Source organism: Gopherus flavomarginatus, chromosome 5 (assembly GCF_025201925.1).
Source record: "Gopherus flavomarginatus isolate rGopFla2 chromosome 5, rGopFla2.mat.asm, whole genome shotgun sequence".
NCBI lineage: Eukaryota > Metazoa > Chordata > Testudines > Testudinidae > Gopherus > Gopherus flavomarginatus.
Window position 1 is genome coordinate 21,643,521 of NC_066621.1, and position 15,063 is coordinate 21,658,583.

General features: G+C 51.1%; 1 protein-coding gene across 4 annotated transcripts in view; it reads right to left on the reverse strand.

The window, feature by feature from the left end:
• The window catches only part of KCNC4 (potassium voltage-gated channel subfamily C member 4), a 65,870-nt gene extending 51,147 nt beyond the window's left edge, over nucleotides 1-14,723 (reverse strand). For all 4 annotated transcript variants that reach the window (XM_050956182.1, XM_050956185.1, XM_050956186.1 and 1 more), the window contains exons 1-2: nucleotides 12,692-14,723; nucleotides 622-1,558 (exon numbers count right to left, since the gene is read on the reverse strand). In XM_050956182.1, the coding sequence (XP_050812139.1) occupies nucleotides 622-1,558; nucleotides 12,692-13,336 (1,582 nt within the window). In that variant the 5' untranslated portion in view covers nucleotides 13,337-14,723. The remainder of the gene's footprint in view (nucleotides 1-621; nucleotides 1,559-12,691) is intronic.
• Nucleotides 14,724-15,063: the final 340 nt, after the last annotated feature.

Sequence of the window (15,063 nt, forward strand, 5' to 3'; positions counted from 1 at the left end):
ATTAGCAATGGGAAGCTTGGCACATGCTAGCCACCGAGACAGAAATGCCAGCCACAGACAGGAAGCAACACTGAACAAAACTCATCGCTACTACCTTCACTCTCGGGTTAGGCAAAATGGTTAACACACTGGGGTTGCTTCTGATCTCATGAGGGCTTTTAAATCAGGCAGTCCATCAGTGGAGTTACTCCTAGTTTACGCCAGGGGCAGTGAGAGAGGAATTAGGCCCCACTGACTTACTCCTAATCTACGCCAGAGTGAGAGCAGAATCAGATCTATGCGACACCATTCCTAATTGCTTTCCAAGGATTCTGCTTCCATCATGTTGCGATCACCTGAGCCAGCTGCCTCTGTCAAAGGCCTGGAATCCCTCTCAAAAAATCAGTACCTGAGTGCCACTGGTCCTTCTTGGGACAGCCTCCCCTTGAGGTGATGGCATCAGGCCAGATTCTGCTCTTGCTCCACCATGAAGCTGGAGTGTACCCACTGAACCAAAGCAGTCAGCCAAACACCCCAGTGGGCGTGGACTCTTCCCTGGAGTCTCCATTAGGCGGGACTTACATACCTGGCACTTTTTCTTCCCCCACCAGTTCTTATTGACTGTGGGCTTTTGCATCTCACCTGATCGCTTTCGCTCCACCACCACTTCCTCCGCTGCCAGGGGGCAGGTGTCACTCTGAGTGCTGTTGCGAGGCGAGTTGTCCTCGGACTTGCAGTACGTGGGGGAGTCCAGTGGGGCTGGACGGGGTATATGCTTTTTCTTCTTCTTTGGGAGCTTCTGCTTTGCCATAGCTAGTGAGTAGTACATTCCAAAGTTGTTGACGATGACAGGCACTGGCATGGCGATGGTCAGCACCCCGGCCAGGGCACACAGAGCCCCCACCAGCATGCCCGACCAGGTCTTGGGGTACATGTCACCATAGCCCAGCGTTGTCATGGTGACCACTGCCCACCAGAACCCGATGGGGATGTTCTTAAAGTGAGTTTGATCGGTGCCGCTCAGGTCGGATGTCTTGGCCCCAATCCGCTCGGCATAGTAGATCATTGTAGCAAAGATCAAGACCCCCAAGGCCAGGAAGATGATGAGGAGCAAAAACTCATTGGTGCTGGCCCGGAGTGTGTGCCCTAGCACCCGGAGCCCCACAAAGTGGCGCGTCAGCTTGAAGATCCGGAGAATCCGGACGAAACGGACCACTCTCAGGAAGCCCAGAACATCCCGGGCAGCCTTGGAGGACAAGCCACTGAGGCCTACCTCCAGGTAGAAGGGCAAGATAGCCACAAAGTCAATGATGTTGAGCAGTTTCTTGATGAAGAGCAGCTTATCTGGGCAGCAAATGATGCGCACCAGGAACTCCAGCGTAAACCACAGGACGCACACCCCCTCGATGTAGGTGAGGACAGGCTCCGTCTCCACCTTATTCGTCAGCAGGACCCTTGTGGTGTTGCCAACCACCATTGTCTCAGTCACGTTGACATTTCTATTAAAGGCCTCATGTGTCTCCAGGCAGAATGTCGTGATGGAGACCAGGATGAAGAAGAGCGAGGCAAAGGCAACTACCTGCAAGAAGAAATGAACTCAGTGATTAGGGGAACAACCCGGAGCAGACAGGGAAAGGTATGAAAGCACTTCAGAATAGACTTCCTTCCCCTTCTTATCAATCACTACAAGGGGGTAGGAGGAAAGATACACACTGTGTCCAAATCTGAGGGGAAGGGTTCAACCACAGGATATTCCTGGTGTCATTTGTATTTCATACACTCCCTCTGACCCAAGTCCTGCTCTTATCTCCTTCAGTTCCCTCTCAAAGCAGAGCCCAGAAGCTTGCCCTGCTAGAGGTCACAGGTAAGGAGAGGATGCCGCCCCTCCAGTGACACCTAGGAGACTAGCACAGGGTACCTGTCACCAGAGCCCAGCATTGTTATGGTAACCACTGCCCTCCAGGACCCGGTGGGGATGTTCTTAAAGTGGTCACCTCTGCTGGGGTCAGAGGTCTCGGCCCTGCTCTACTCTTCATAACAAACCCTGGTGTCGAAGTTCAAGACTGCAAGGACCAGGAAGATGATACAACTACAGAGCGTTTCACTTCTAGCTCCCCTCTTCATCTTAGATCGGGGATCTCGGGTGGCTCTTAGACCATTTCCCAGGGAACAGACAAGGACGTCACAAAGCCACCATGGCCTGACCCTCCTGTTGAGAAAAGGTGATGGACTGAACAGGCCAAGGGAAGCTTTCACAGCTGCTAGGGGTGGTGATGTATCTTATAGGACTTTGGCCTCCAGGGCTTTCAAAATGTCAGCCCAGCACCTTCCACCGGTACTACCAATAAAAAAAAGAAGTCCCTGATCGTATAGCTAGGCCTCTGCGGTTGAGGTGACCTGAGTATGTTTGTGCCTTTGCATCTCTCTCAGTCCATTTGCTCTTCACCTGAGCTCACAGCTCCACATGAGAAATTAAAATTCACAATACCACTATTCGATCATTAGACTCTCCTCTAAGTCGCAAAGGGCAACGGTGTGGTGTGATAACGACGTCTTCCCCGGGCACACGGTGACCTTGAGTTAAAGCTGGGAGACCCTGGGCTCATCTTTTCCTAGGGTAACCAGCCTGCTCCTCAGTTTGTATGAATGGCAGCCGCTCCATTCAAGTCCGAGTCCCCTCTGGCTCAAGGCCTCCCGGGGCAGAATTTCAAGAGCTCAAGTTGCAGCAGCTCCCATTGAGAACAATGGTTGCTCCTCACACACCCCCTCCTGCGCACTATTGAGAACAATGGGAGGTGCTGGGTCCTGAACTCAGCTGAAAATCTGGCCACTTCATCCAGGTTTCTGAATGGGATCAGAGGATGTTTGAAATTCCAGCCCCACAGTGGTTTTGACCTCTACCACTATGCTCTCATTCAAATCCAACCCTGGAACCAAATCTCCATTGAAGCCTCTGGGAGCACCCCAGGGATGCATTTGACCCCAAGCCCAAAGAGACTCAGGTATATAAATCATCTGAGGGCTGTTTGGCAGTCTAGGTGAGATCAGTGTTGTGTTCCTACTAGTAATAACAACACCTAGTTCGTAAATAGCACATCAGTAGCTAGCAGAACACTCTACCAAGGAAGATCAGTATCATCATGCATATTTTAGAGATGGGGAAACTGAGGCACAGAGCGAGGCAGCAGCTTGCTCAAGGTACCCCTGCAGCTCAGAGATAGAATGCAGGTCTCTTGAGTCCTAGGCCAATGCATTATCCACTAGATTGCACACACAGAAAGCTGCCCCGCAGGCAGAGGTACACATCCGAACTGGGAGCCTCAGTTTAAAAGGGCAGTGCTGAATCGTTATAGAAGGGAAGGGCCAGCTCTTCTGCTGATGGAAATCTGCAGGGCTCCAGCTAAAGCCTTAAATCCCACTCCATTCCCAGGGCTAGAATTGGCCCCAGATGAGCTCTGAGGATCGTGTGCTGGGAAGCTTGCTGTGCCCATGTTGTACCCATCCCGTGGACTCCGAGCTCCAGGGCTGCCAGGCCAGATCCATTTACAGGAGCTACAATCCGGTGTGACCGCAGGGCGTGTCAAGCTGCAGCAGCTGCTGGAATGAGGTGATGTAGATTCTGAAATGGAACTCCCTCTAGTAACAGATTTGTTTAAGTGTCCATTGTGAATTCACATGAAAGGCTGGTGTAACAGCACCAATTAAAAGCCTTCAATTGCTCTGCATGCAACATCTCTTGCTGGAACTGATAGTGTTGCTATTCACAGCTCCAGAGTTAAGGATCTGTCTGGGTTTCTATTTGAATAGAGAAATTAATTTTGCTTGGGGGGGAGGGAAAGGTTTGTAACTCTAGTGTAAGAATCTCCAGAAATTTGTCAGACCCCATTGCAGCAAGAGGGCCCAGATTTTCAGATGCTGCAAATTGGTGTAGCTCTAATAGCAATTTACACCAGCTAAGCAGCTCCCAGGCCCTTATGTCCAGGCAGGATGCTGCTGTCCATTCATGTCTCACCCCCATTCTGAACAGGGAGGTAGGGTGAGGTGGGGAGAGGTGGGTAAGGGATGGAGCCTGTATAAACAGCTGCCAGAGCTGAGCTGCCACTGGGGGCGGGGTGTTAATTTTTTGCTCGTAGGGAACAGCTGCAAAGTACAATTATTCCAGAGCAATTCCAGCTCTGGGATGATTCTGGAGTCTTGAGGCAGTGTAGGCAACCCAAACCCATAGAACCACAGGACGAATCTGGCTTTCCTGTGCTCCTTAGATAGACCTTTAACTCTTCAGTTGCTGGTTTCAAATGCTTAGCAAAGCTCCTCTACTAATAGCGACAGCAATCCAGGCTTCTCATTCATCTAGACTCCAAGCAACTGCAAATAGGCCCAAAATAATTAGCTGGAAAGAAAACACTCTGCGGAAGACATGGGTTTTATTCCCCAATCAGCCATGCTCAGACCTCCTTCCTGACAGGATGAGTTCATCATGAGTCCATTATCCAGAGCATGTGTTTTTAAAAGCACCTGAAAAGCCTCAGAGCAGAAAAGCCCCAGCTGAGGAAGCTTGCTGAATCTTCTCTGGTTCCTCTATTAACAGCACATACAGGCTTTCCGCTTTGCAGGGACCTGATCTGCACTGAAGTGACATGCAGCATCCTATAGCATTGAACACAAGCCTGATTCTGCTAACACTGGAGTTGATAGCAAAACTCCCCGCTGCTGGCTGCAACATGAGCAGAATTGGGCCAAATTAAGTGCTCAGTCTCTTCTGGTCAAGAGGACTGGACCAGTTTGTGTGTCAGACCTTCTTTTGACCTTCCTTGTTGCATCAGACCATGACACCACAAGACTGTTAAAAATTACAGGCCAGATCCTCAACTGGAGTGAATCAGAATCAGCTTCCAGCTACCTTAGTTCACACCAGTGGAGAGGCTGGTCCTAAATGCCAAGACTTGAGGGCTGTGGGAGGCTGAGAGGATCTGTATCCCGGAAACCCATCCTGGGCTCCCCAAGGAAAAGAGAGCAGTTAGAAATGAATGACAACATATCACACTGTGTTCAGTGCAGAGAACCACTGAAGGGAAAGACACTGTCCCACAGCACACAGAAGGAGAAGAAGATGGAATGAATGAGAGAGAGAGATGGAGAAAGTGGCAGACAAAGGACCTCATTTTGATCTTACCCTACCACCAGTGTAATTTGTCAGCTGGTGAAAACTGATGTAGCTCTGTTGAAGTCAATAGGCAATTAATAGGATCCAGCCCACAATTATTGACTTAAAAAGGACTAACTCCAGATTTACACCAGTGTAATTTAGATCCAAATTAAGCCCAAAAGACCAAACAAAAGAAAGAACAAATGTGATTTTGCTCTCTCTTGCACCAATGTAAATCTGGAGTGACTCTGCTTAAGACATTGGTGCTACATTGGTTTTAAACCCAACATAGGGGAGAGCAGAATCAGGTCTGGAGTGTATAACTATCCTCTAAACACAGAAGGGTTGGATCTCCAGCCGATGTGAATTGATGACGTTCTACTGCAGTCAGTGGAACAGCTCCAGTTTTAGACCAGCTGAGGATCTGGTCCGTAATCTTTACCTTGGCTCCAACCTTTGTCTAGTAGCAAGTCAAAGTGTTTTTTTGTTTTTTTTTTAAAGGGCTCCTTTCTGAGCCTGCTATTTAGAAGGCTCCAGCGTGAGCAAAGGGAGATCAAGTCACAGGAGAATTCCAGACCCCCAAATATTTCATTGTGATTTCAAGGTTTAAGGCTGGAGCGTCTTACATGGGCCTGTAGGAGCTAAGTGTCCAATTGCCACTGGCTCTCCCAGTGCCAGGCATGCTCTTTGTCCACGGAGAGCCTGAACATTGCCTCTGAGTGTCGTGACCTGCCATGTTCACCTCACTGGGATGCTGACTCAGATTCCCAAAAATGACCATTGAGATGTCAACATTGTTAAATCACTTCCCTGCTGCCTGAGGCCAGGAACGGGACAGAGCATATTAGAAAGTGGACATATTACATGTGAATGACCACTCATTCTGGTGCCACAAGTGAGTGGCCCCTGGGGAGAGATTTTCACCCTTCAATTCTCGCGATACTCAGGACTGCACCAAACCCAAGAAGCCTAGCAGAGCTCAGGAGGGCTTCTAAATCCCACTAAAGGGGCCCAACAGAACACATGGGATGATATTTAGAACATCTGCATATGTTACTGTGAGCGGCCCCTTGGCATCTTAAAGTGGGCAGGGCTTATTTTGCAGGTGGTTCTTGGAAGTGTCCCAATACCTCCCCTCTCCCTACTCCAAGTGACCTGTCTTTAATACAAGACTAGAAAACAGTGCCTGCTGTGCTGAAGCTATGCCCAGCTAAGGATCAAGCTCTCTCCACAGAAGGGGGTGGGGGGCAGAGCATAAACTAGGACCAATCTTGCACCAGTGCCAGGGAAGTTGTACTAGATAGATGAGCTAATGGGTCTATGAGCCTGCGGGCACTGATGCTGTCAACTTACCACAGGGGAGAGAGGTTAAATGCTCGGGGGAACCTTGTAAGCAGATGCTGAGTCAGTTGCCAAGCTCTACAGGTGGAGATACTAATAAAAAACCCAACCCACAAACTCTGCGTAGAGCAATATCCCAGCCACTGCACCAAGCAAAGTGCCCCTGAGCTACAATTTAGCTGCATTAGACAGGTCTACTTTCTCCAGAAGGGGCTCTAGGGTGTCTCACAATCCCCAGGCTGGGGGAGGAAATTGCTGCTTGCTGCTTGGGTGCTCTAGCCATTTAGCCAGGATCATTCCCATCAGCCTTTGTTGCTGTCAGGCTAATGCAGAGATAATGCAGAGTGCCGAGCAGAAGGTTAAATACCAAGAGGCTAGGCTGGCATCTAATCTCCATCTCAAGGGAAGCTGCCTGTGGCTTTCTCTTGCTACCCCGCTCTTTCCCTCATGTTGCTTGTGAAAATAGTACATGGAAGTAAAGAAAAGAGAAGAACCTGGAGACGAGCTGTTCAGAGACGTCTAGAGCAGGACACGCGAGTTCGAGTCAGACAGCGACAAAAAGGCTGAAAGCTCCTCGGTCACTTTAGTGATTCAGTGCCAGTGAAAGATGCCAGGTGGGCAGCTCTGAGGACTCAGCCACAGAGATGGACAAGGGCAGCATGAGGTTTCTACCCTGGAGAGAATCCTGGGGATTTCAGTTATTGCTCCCCTGGGACGCGGGTAGGGCTAACGACAGCGATAGTCTCTGGGACACCAGCATATTGTCAACTCATTTCTTCTTGGCTGTCAAACAGCCATCGCCTGGCAGCAGCTTCTGATCGCTGCCACTTTGGGCTGGACTTGAATCAGTGATCTGGGGCTGCGGGGAAGGGAAGGCTTCTAGAGCCTAATCGGAAGCTCACCCTGGTCTCTGTGTTGACTTCAATGGCCTGTTGATCAGCCCCTCGAAGCCACTGGCAGTCTTTCTGAGCCATTCAGCCTGAAGAGCGTTGGTGCCTTCCAGAAGTAACCCTCAGTGAAAGGGCTGGTTAGGAAGGAGCCTGGGGTCCAGGAGTGGGAGAGCCCATCTGTTCCTAATACTTCAGTCTTGATACTTCACAAGGACTGTGACTCTGCTTGGGAGATCTTCTATTCCCTCCTTCTCCTACATTTTTAATCCAAAAGGTACTTGCTGCTGCACATCTGGACTCTGGCACAGGAAGGGTTAAGCGCTCATAGGCCTGAATCTCCTGTCATTTGCACTAGTTTTACGCTGGTGTAACTCCATTGGCATCAGTAGAGTAACAATTGACTGACATTGGGGTTAGTGAGGGAGCAATCAGGCCCAGTGGAGATGCACTCGATTTACACTGGGATGAGAAAGAGGGGAATTAGGCTCCCTTCTTTGTTACCTCCTATCTCTAATCTCAGCCACACCAGCTCTGTGACATCGTCCTCATTTCACATAGCATCAGAGATGCCTCCAGCCTTGGACCTGGGCGGTGCACTTGTCCCACCTGGCTTCCAAGATCAGGGAACCTCACTCGGTTTCCTTTGAACTGCCCTGGGAAAATAATCACAGCCCATCTCATGCTCACCCATCGAGAAAAAACATCCAGAAAGACACTGCTGTTGGGAAGGAAAGGATCAGGCTCCCAGATGAATTAAATAACTGGCTTCTGCCCTGCCATCAACAGAGGCAGCTAATAGAAGGGAAGAAGTGATCCTCATACACTGGCATGTTTTGACAGAAATCCAAAGAATAATTTTTTCCAGCTGATCCTAAATTATCTGTTAAATCGACGAGTGAAATCTAATAAATTTGACATGTGAGGCACGGGCTGGATGGGCTGAGATAAAGCAGGCAGCAGACCTGCCCGTTGCAACACAGCAACAGTCCTAGGGACCTAAACTATAGTCTAACAACTGAAAAACTGTGCGGGGCACAGAGGTAACCAGGCAAAACCCTGGCACCGTGTGGCAATAGCACTGTGCTGCAAGGGGCTAAGATGGGGGCACCAGGGCCACAAACAGGGCAGGAGACAGAAGCCATCAGCTGGCTCCCAAGCCCAGACACCCTGGACGTTGTGATTCTGGTGAAACAGAACTCGAGTAAGCAGGAAACGGGCCCGTACCTAGGCAACAGGTAGCTCTCATCAGCTCTGTTCCACACCCCTCCATCCTGTTCACTTTTTGCTTAGCTTCGGTGAGAGCAATTTATTTCTCAAACTCAGGGTATCTGAATGCTCGGTCGCTGACGCGGAGGCCTGCAGGCCAGGTGGGATGCATGAGTCGAGCTGCTGTGATCATGTGTCTGTCACTTCTCCACCAGCACCGGAGTGCACTAGATTTACTCAGGGTTCAGCTCACAACAGCAGCCTCGGAGCCACTCTGTCACTTCAGGAATGCACCCTCCCTTTCACCTGACCAGGGTAATGCCAGCCCCAGGATAGGCTGAATCAGCAGTTCCACACCAGGAAAGACGGCCTCACAATTAGCTTTCTATATAGCGCTTAGATGGCCCCATTGTTGGGAGTGCTATTATCCTCATTGTACTGAAGGAGGACTAAGATAGAGAGAGGCTAAATCTGGGCCGGAGCAGTGTCTTCAATCCAGTTCTCTGAAGTCCTCCGCCAGTGCTCTAACCATTGGACCATCCTTCCTTTCTACAGCACTAGCCAGCAACTCAAAACATCTGGACTAGCTTTCTGGCTTTGCCACTGACTCCCTGTGTGACCTTAGGCAAATCACTTAACTTCCCTACACCTCAGCTCCTTTACAATGGGAACAGTAATCCTTCCTTTACTTGTTTTGTCTGCTTAGAACATAAGCTCTACAGGGAGGAACTGTTTTACTGTACAGTGTTTGTACAGTTCCTTGCACCATGAGACCTCCAGGCACTACCATAAGACAAAGTCTCCCTTCTATTTCATGTGGATGTTGGAGGCTTCCTGCTCCCATATTTCAGGAAGTGTTACTACCTGCTGCCATGCTCCACCTCAGAGGTGACTGTATCTTGGTGGTGGGTGACAAATTTTCTATAAAGGGCCAAATTCTTCTAAGCTACACTGCTAGAAATCTGGAGCAACTCCAAGGGTTTCAATGGGCTTATGTTGCATTAACACTGGTGTAAGTAAAGCAGAATTTGATCCAAATTTTTGTAAGACTCTTTGGGATCCTTCAGGATGAAAATGCTATATAAACACCACCCTTCTGACTTGGTCGAGTGTTTACACTCACTTTGCACCGTTGTCAGAGACTTTACAAGGCATAAGCCAGTGGGGAATTACTCCCAGTGAGGAGTGTAAAACAGTATAGTTCCATTGATTTCAGCAGAGCTATGTTCATTTACACTCACTGAGGAGGTGGCCTGCTGAGGCTTATATGTAACATATTCTCCTTTCCCCTCTCATTCCCACAGTCAAATAAAGAGTCAAGACTCACTCTGCAAAGACTTCAATAGAGTTACACTGCTTGACACATGCTGAGGGTCTGGCCCTGTACCTATACATCCTATATAGTTATAGGGGAGTCACCTCCACACCAAACTGGTTACCGTAGAAGTTCTCCCTGGCCCTACCAAGTCAATCACATCCTCTGAGAAAACAACTTGGGCCAAATTCTGACTTTGCTTACGCCAGTGTAATTGGTGCATTTCCACTCAGTGGGTCCTATTCAGCAGTGGTAAAAGGGTGTATGGGATAGATGGGGTATGGGCCCAATTCTCCTCTCACACTACACTGGCATAATGCCATGAGCCCCAGTGGAGTTACTCCTGATCTACACCAGGGTGAGGGAGAGGAGTCTCAGGCCAAGCACTGACAAATCCTGCCCCAACAAAGAGCATAGGATTGCAAAACTCACTGTCAAGACAACACAGACGTCAGAGGGGACTTGCTGGTCACACTCTCCAGTTCCTTCTCCTCCAACCCCAGAGTCCAGTAGGCTGAAGCATTTGTTTATAATCCAGCTAGTGGAATACCAAGGCCTGGCTCGAGAAGCGCTTTAGAACCCAATCAGATTTCACCACGTGTTTAAACACTCGTCTAGCCCCCAGCCTGTCAGGTTACAAAGAGGTTTGGCTCCTGAGCACAGCTCCACTGACTTCATTACAGCTACTGATGTAGGTCAGAGTAAAGGTGACTATGCGACCTAAAGATGGGTTGGAAACAAAGCCCCAGTTTAAACACTCCCAATTCCAGTGTGGCTTTTTGGAACGACACCAGTTATGTCAGCTGAGGATGCAGCCCCAGTTCTTGCCTCGTCCTTTAACCACCCACCATGGCTACCTCCTTTAGTTACTCTGTGCCAGTGAGACTGTGGTCCAGGGGATCAGTCACTGACTTGAGAATCAGGGAACCCATATTCTGTTCCTGGCTCTGAGTGACCTGGAGTAGGTGATTTCACTGCTTGGTGCCTCAGTTTCCCAAAAGAAGGTACCATTTGCCATCCCAAATGTTTGCACAATGCTGTGAGCTAGTGGAGTGGAAAGCACTACAGAGAAGAGCCCAAGCTCACTGCAGCTCTGTGCTAAGTAGACATCTATTATAATGGGTAAGAAGGAGCCATTTTTATGGTCACTTGTCTACCTAGCTGCTCTATAGCCTCCGAGCCACTGCACCCAGGACAACAACCTCTGCTCCCAATGAGCTATGCCCGAGGCTCCCTGGCAGCATTGGTGTTGCCATACTCCCTGGCTTGAAGGAGTTAGAAAAAATACCTAAAGCATGGCTTCCATCAGCAGCACCCTGGCCTGGCAGGGGGGAAACAGGAGCTCAGGGTGAGGGAAATGCAGTGCAAAAAACTCCTAGGCAGTTGTTTTAAGCAGAGTCTATTTGGGAGCAGCTCTCAAAGCCAGATATCCCTCAGAGCTGAGACAGAGGTTTGGTTCCCCCTTTAGAACGGGTCTCTCTGGAAAGGCTGTCACTGCCTAAGCATTTTATTCTGGCGTCTGTTGGGTTTCCCTTTTAGCTGAAAGGAAACCCTCTCAAGGAGCATCTCACTCTCTGGGTTTGCGTGTGGTTCCTGCCAGGAGCAGGCTTGGAGCTTAGAGTCTATTTTTTGTTGCTGTTCCTTTTTGCACCTCCAAAAATGTCAAAAACTCTTTTAGATCCCAAGTGTGTCAGCCTGTTGGTATTTATGAACTGGGTGTGACTAGGGGAACAGACGTGTGAACAGGAGCGGATGAGGGAGCAGGGGAAGATGGGGACATGCGTGGCAGCATGTGTGTGTGTGTTTATATGAGTTGGTAGTGTGTGGGCTTGGGGAGGAGTGTGTGAAAAGAGGCATATGCTGGTGTGGGGGAGGATGAAGATGGATGCAGCTGAACTTCTTTGGGATTGGGTAGGGATACACTGTGTGTGTGTCTGTGTTGCTGTGTACACATGGATGGGTCTGTGTTCATGCATATGGGGGAGTGTCTGTGCCAGTGTGTCAATTGGCACGGATGCTGGTATGCAGGAGTGAGGGAACAGGCAGGAGAGTTTGTATGGGGATGTTCCATGTATTTGAATATGTACAGATGGGTGTGGGTGGGTGTATTTGCATGAATCCCCTTAATGTGCACAGATGTGTGTGTGAGAGAGACAGGCTTTGTGAGGGTATGTTGTGGGTCTGTCCACTTCAGTGGGCATGGCTGTGAGAGCACTCCAGTCCTGGACTTCCTGCTGTAACCTTGTGACATTAAACACCGCTTTCAGCACGTAGATCCACAAAGAACGACAAGAGGAACTGGATAATCCACCTGCCTCTGGCGCCACCTGGAATTCTACCAGGATTTAGGGCTAGCAAGGACTCTCCCTGGCAATCCCTCGGTCCCCATCAGCGGTGAGATGGCAGCTGGGGACGTGTGTTGGGGGCTGGCTGCTGATCGTTCGGTGGGTGAAACCACCCTTTGTGCACAGCAGGAGAATTGGAGTAGAGGAAGTTAGAGAGGAGCATGGGTGGTGGGAGGGAGGAAGAGTCAGCATCTCTCAGGGAGGAAACATGAGGAGGGCAGCAATGCAGCTCAGGTGGGGTGGGGGAGATGAATGGGTGAACCAAGACACCCATGGAGGGATGGCAGATGAATGACAGCGTGAACAAATGCACCCATGGAGTTGTGGCAGATGAATGAGAGTGAACCAATGAGCCCAGGGAGCAGATCAATGAGGGGGGAACCAATGCATGTCAATGACCCTGCACCTGCTCCGATCCCTCTCTCCTCAGCCCCGCCCCCAGCCCCAGGGCTGTCTCTCGCAAACTCACCCTTGCTGCCCTGGACGAGTAGGGATCCTCGAAGAGAGCCCACATCCTAGGCTGCCAGTTGCGGCAGCATCCACCCCCTCCTTTGGCCCCAGCAGCCCCCGGTGACCTGTCGTCCATGCCCAGGCGCTGGAGGGCCATCTCCCTGCCCCCTTCCTCCTCGGCCTCCTCTCCCCCTGCCCCTGGCTCGGGGCTCTCAAAGATGTCCAGCGCCTCCTCGGCATCGCGGTGCTGCCGGTAGGTCATCCAGCAGCAGGGCTCCACGTCGGTCTCATCGATGCCCCAGTAGGTCAGCTCCTCCTCAAAGAGGGGCCCGCAGATGTCGGCAGGGCAGTGCAGCTTGCCCGTGCGGTAGTAGTTGAGCACGTAGGAGAAGATGCCCGGGTGGCGGTCAAAGAAGAACTCGTTGCTCTTGCCATCAAAGTCAAAGTTGCTCTGGGCATCGGGGTCGGCCAGCCAAGCCAGGCGGGTGCCAGGCAACGTCCGCAAGGTGCTCTTGTAGGTCTCATGCCTGGTGCCCCCTACGTTGATGGTGATCTTGTCCGACTCTTCTCCTTTGGCCATCTCTTCCTTCAGGCATGTTTTGGAGGGTGGTTTGTTCCCAGACTTGCGTCCACGGTATGAGGAGACACACACCGAGCTGATCATAGATTTAGGTGGATGGGAAATGCCCTCTAAACACCCTTCCTCTAGCGAGGAGCGGGGAGGGAAGGGCGACTGTGGGGGGAGGTCTGAGGGGAGCTCAGATTTCTCTCTCCCCAACCTCAGACAGCCCTGCCTTTTGGCTGCCTCATCGATCCCTCTCCTCAGGAGGAGACTGGGCACAGGTGGTTGCTTTGGAGAGAAGGAAGGGGGCAATATAACGGCCTGGAGCCCTTGCTCCAGACACCAGGAAGCAGCAGCAAGGAAATTCCCACCGGGAAGAGAAGAACGGTGATAGAAGCTCCTGCCACCGCGATGCGGGCTGAAAAGTAGCGGCAAAGGCACTTTGATTAGGGGAACAAATAGATGTGGCTGTTGGGCAAGCCACAAAGACGAATCTGAGGGAGAAAGAGAGAGAAAAAGGGGGATTTCGACAGCAGCAGCAAGTGTCAGTGATCCTCTCTTTGCTGGCGAGGGCAAAAATAAAGAAAAATCAATCAATCCAACAATCGGAGTCTTTGGGAAAAGATGGGAGAGCTTTGCTCTGTTTTAAAATAGATCTTAAAGTTTGGAAGAGCTGGAAGGAAAGTGACTGAGATCTGTGCTCCAGGAAGATCTCTGACTTTCTCGCTCTCTCTCCCCTACACAAGATGAGTAGAGACCTGGTCCTGTCTATATTTAGAGTAGCTGGTTCCCTGTGTTTATACCTCCCTCCAAGAGAGGCTTAAGAACCAACAAGAACGGCTGCTTTGGTTGATTCCCTGTCAGACACTCCATAGAATCCGCTTCCCAGCAGCCAGCACCGGATGCATCGGGATCCTGGACGGATGCTGAGGAAGAAACACACAACTCGGCTGGATTTCCCCTCCAGGTGCGCTTCGGGGAGAGCAGGGAGCAGAGGGCTGGCTTGGGAGTCGGGTCAGTTTCAGGCAGAGGCGCTGCAAACACACTGGCTAGGAGACTGCCCAGGTCTCTGTCTGTCTGTCTCTCTCTCCGAGCCTGGGTTTTTTCAGCCCCGAGATGAGCTCACGCGCGTGGATGGGTGAGCTCCAGGAGCTGCTTGTTTATCGCTCGCTGCCAACTCACGGTCACTTTTTGCCTCGGCAGGAGGAAAGGAGGGAGGGAGGCGATCTGGGGGGGTGGGGGGGCTGGGCTGGGCTGTGGCAGCTGCAGCTTCCTCACACCCAAAGTATCCTCTTGCATCACCCAGCAGGCGCTGGCTTCCCGGGGCTGGGGCACGGGGATCTGTTGCTTCTTCTCTGTGCTCGCCACCTTCCCAGGCAGGGCGCCAGCGAGGGAGCGCTGCAGGTGGCAGCTGCGTCTGGGGTGGAGGCCGATCAGAGACCCGCAGGCAGCGGCACAGCCATGTTTTGGGGCTGGTTTGATGAAATGCCTCCGGCTGCTTGTTGCTTTTATACTCGGCTCCTGTTCTTTCAGCCGGCGCTAGCCCAGCCCCTCTCTCCTCTCCGGTTAACCCTTCTCGCCCCGCCTCACAGCTCGCCTTGTATTGATCTGTCCAGCCCTATCCACCCTCACCCGTCTCTACCCAGATAGAGTTTACACCCTGGGACCATCTGGGGATCTGCCAGCACTTTACCCCAATGAATTAAGCCTGGCCACACGCCAGGGAGGGATGGAAATGTAATGATCTCCCTGGGGAAAAGACAGCAGAGAGCTCTGGAGGGACCGGCCCAGCTTTCTGCTACTTCCAGAGGCTCGAATAAAAGACCCAT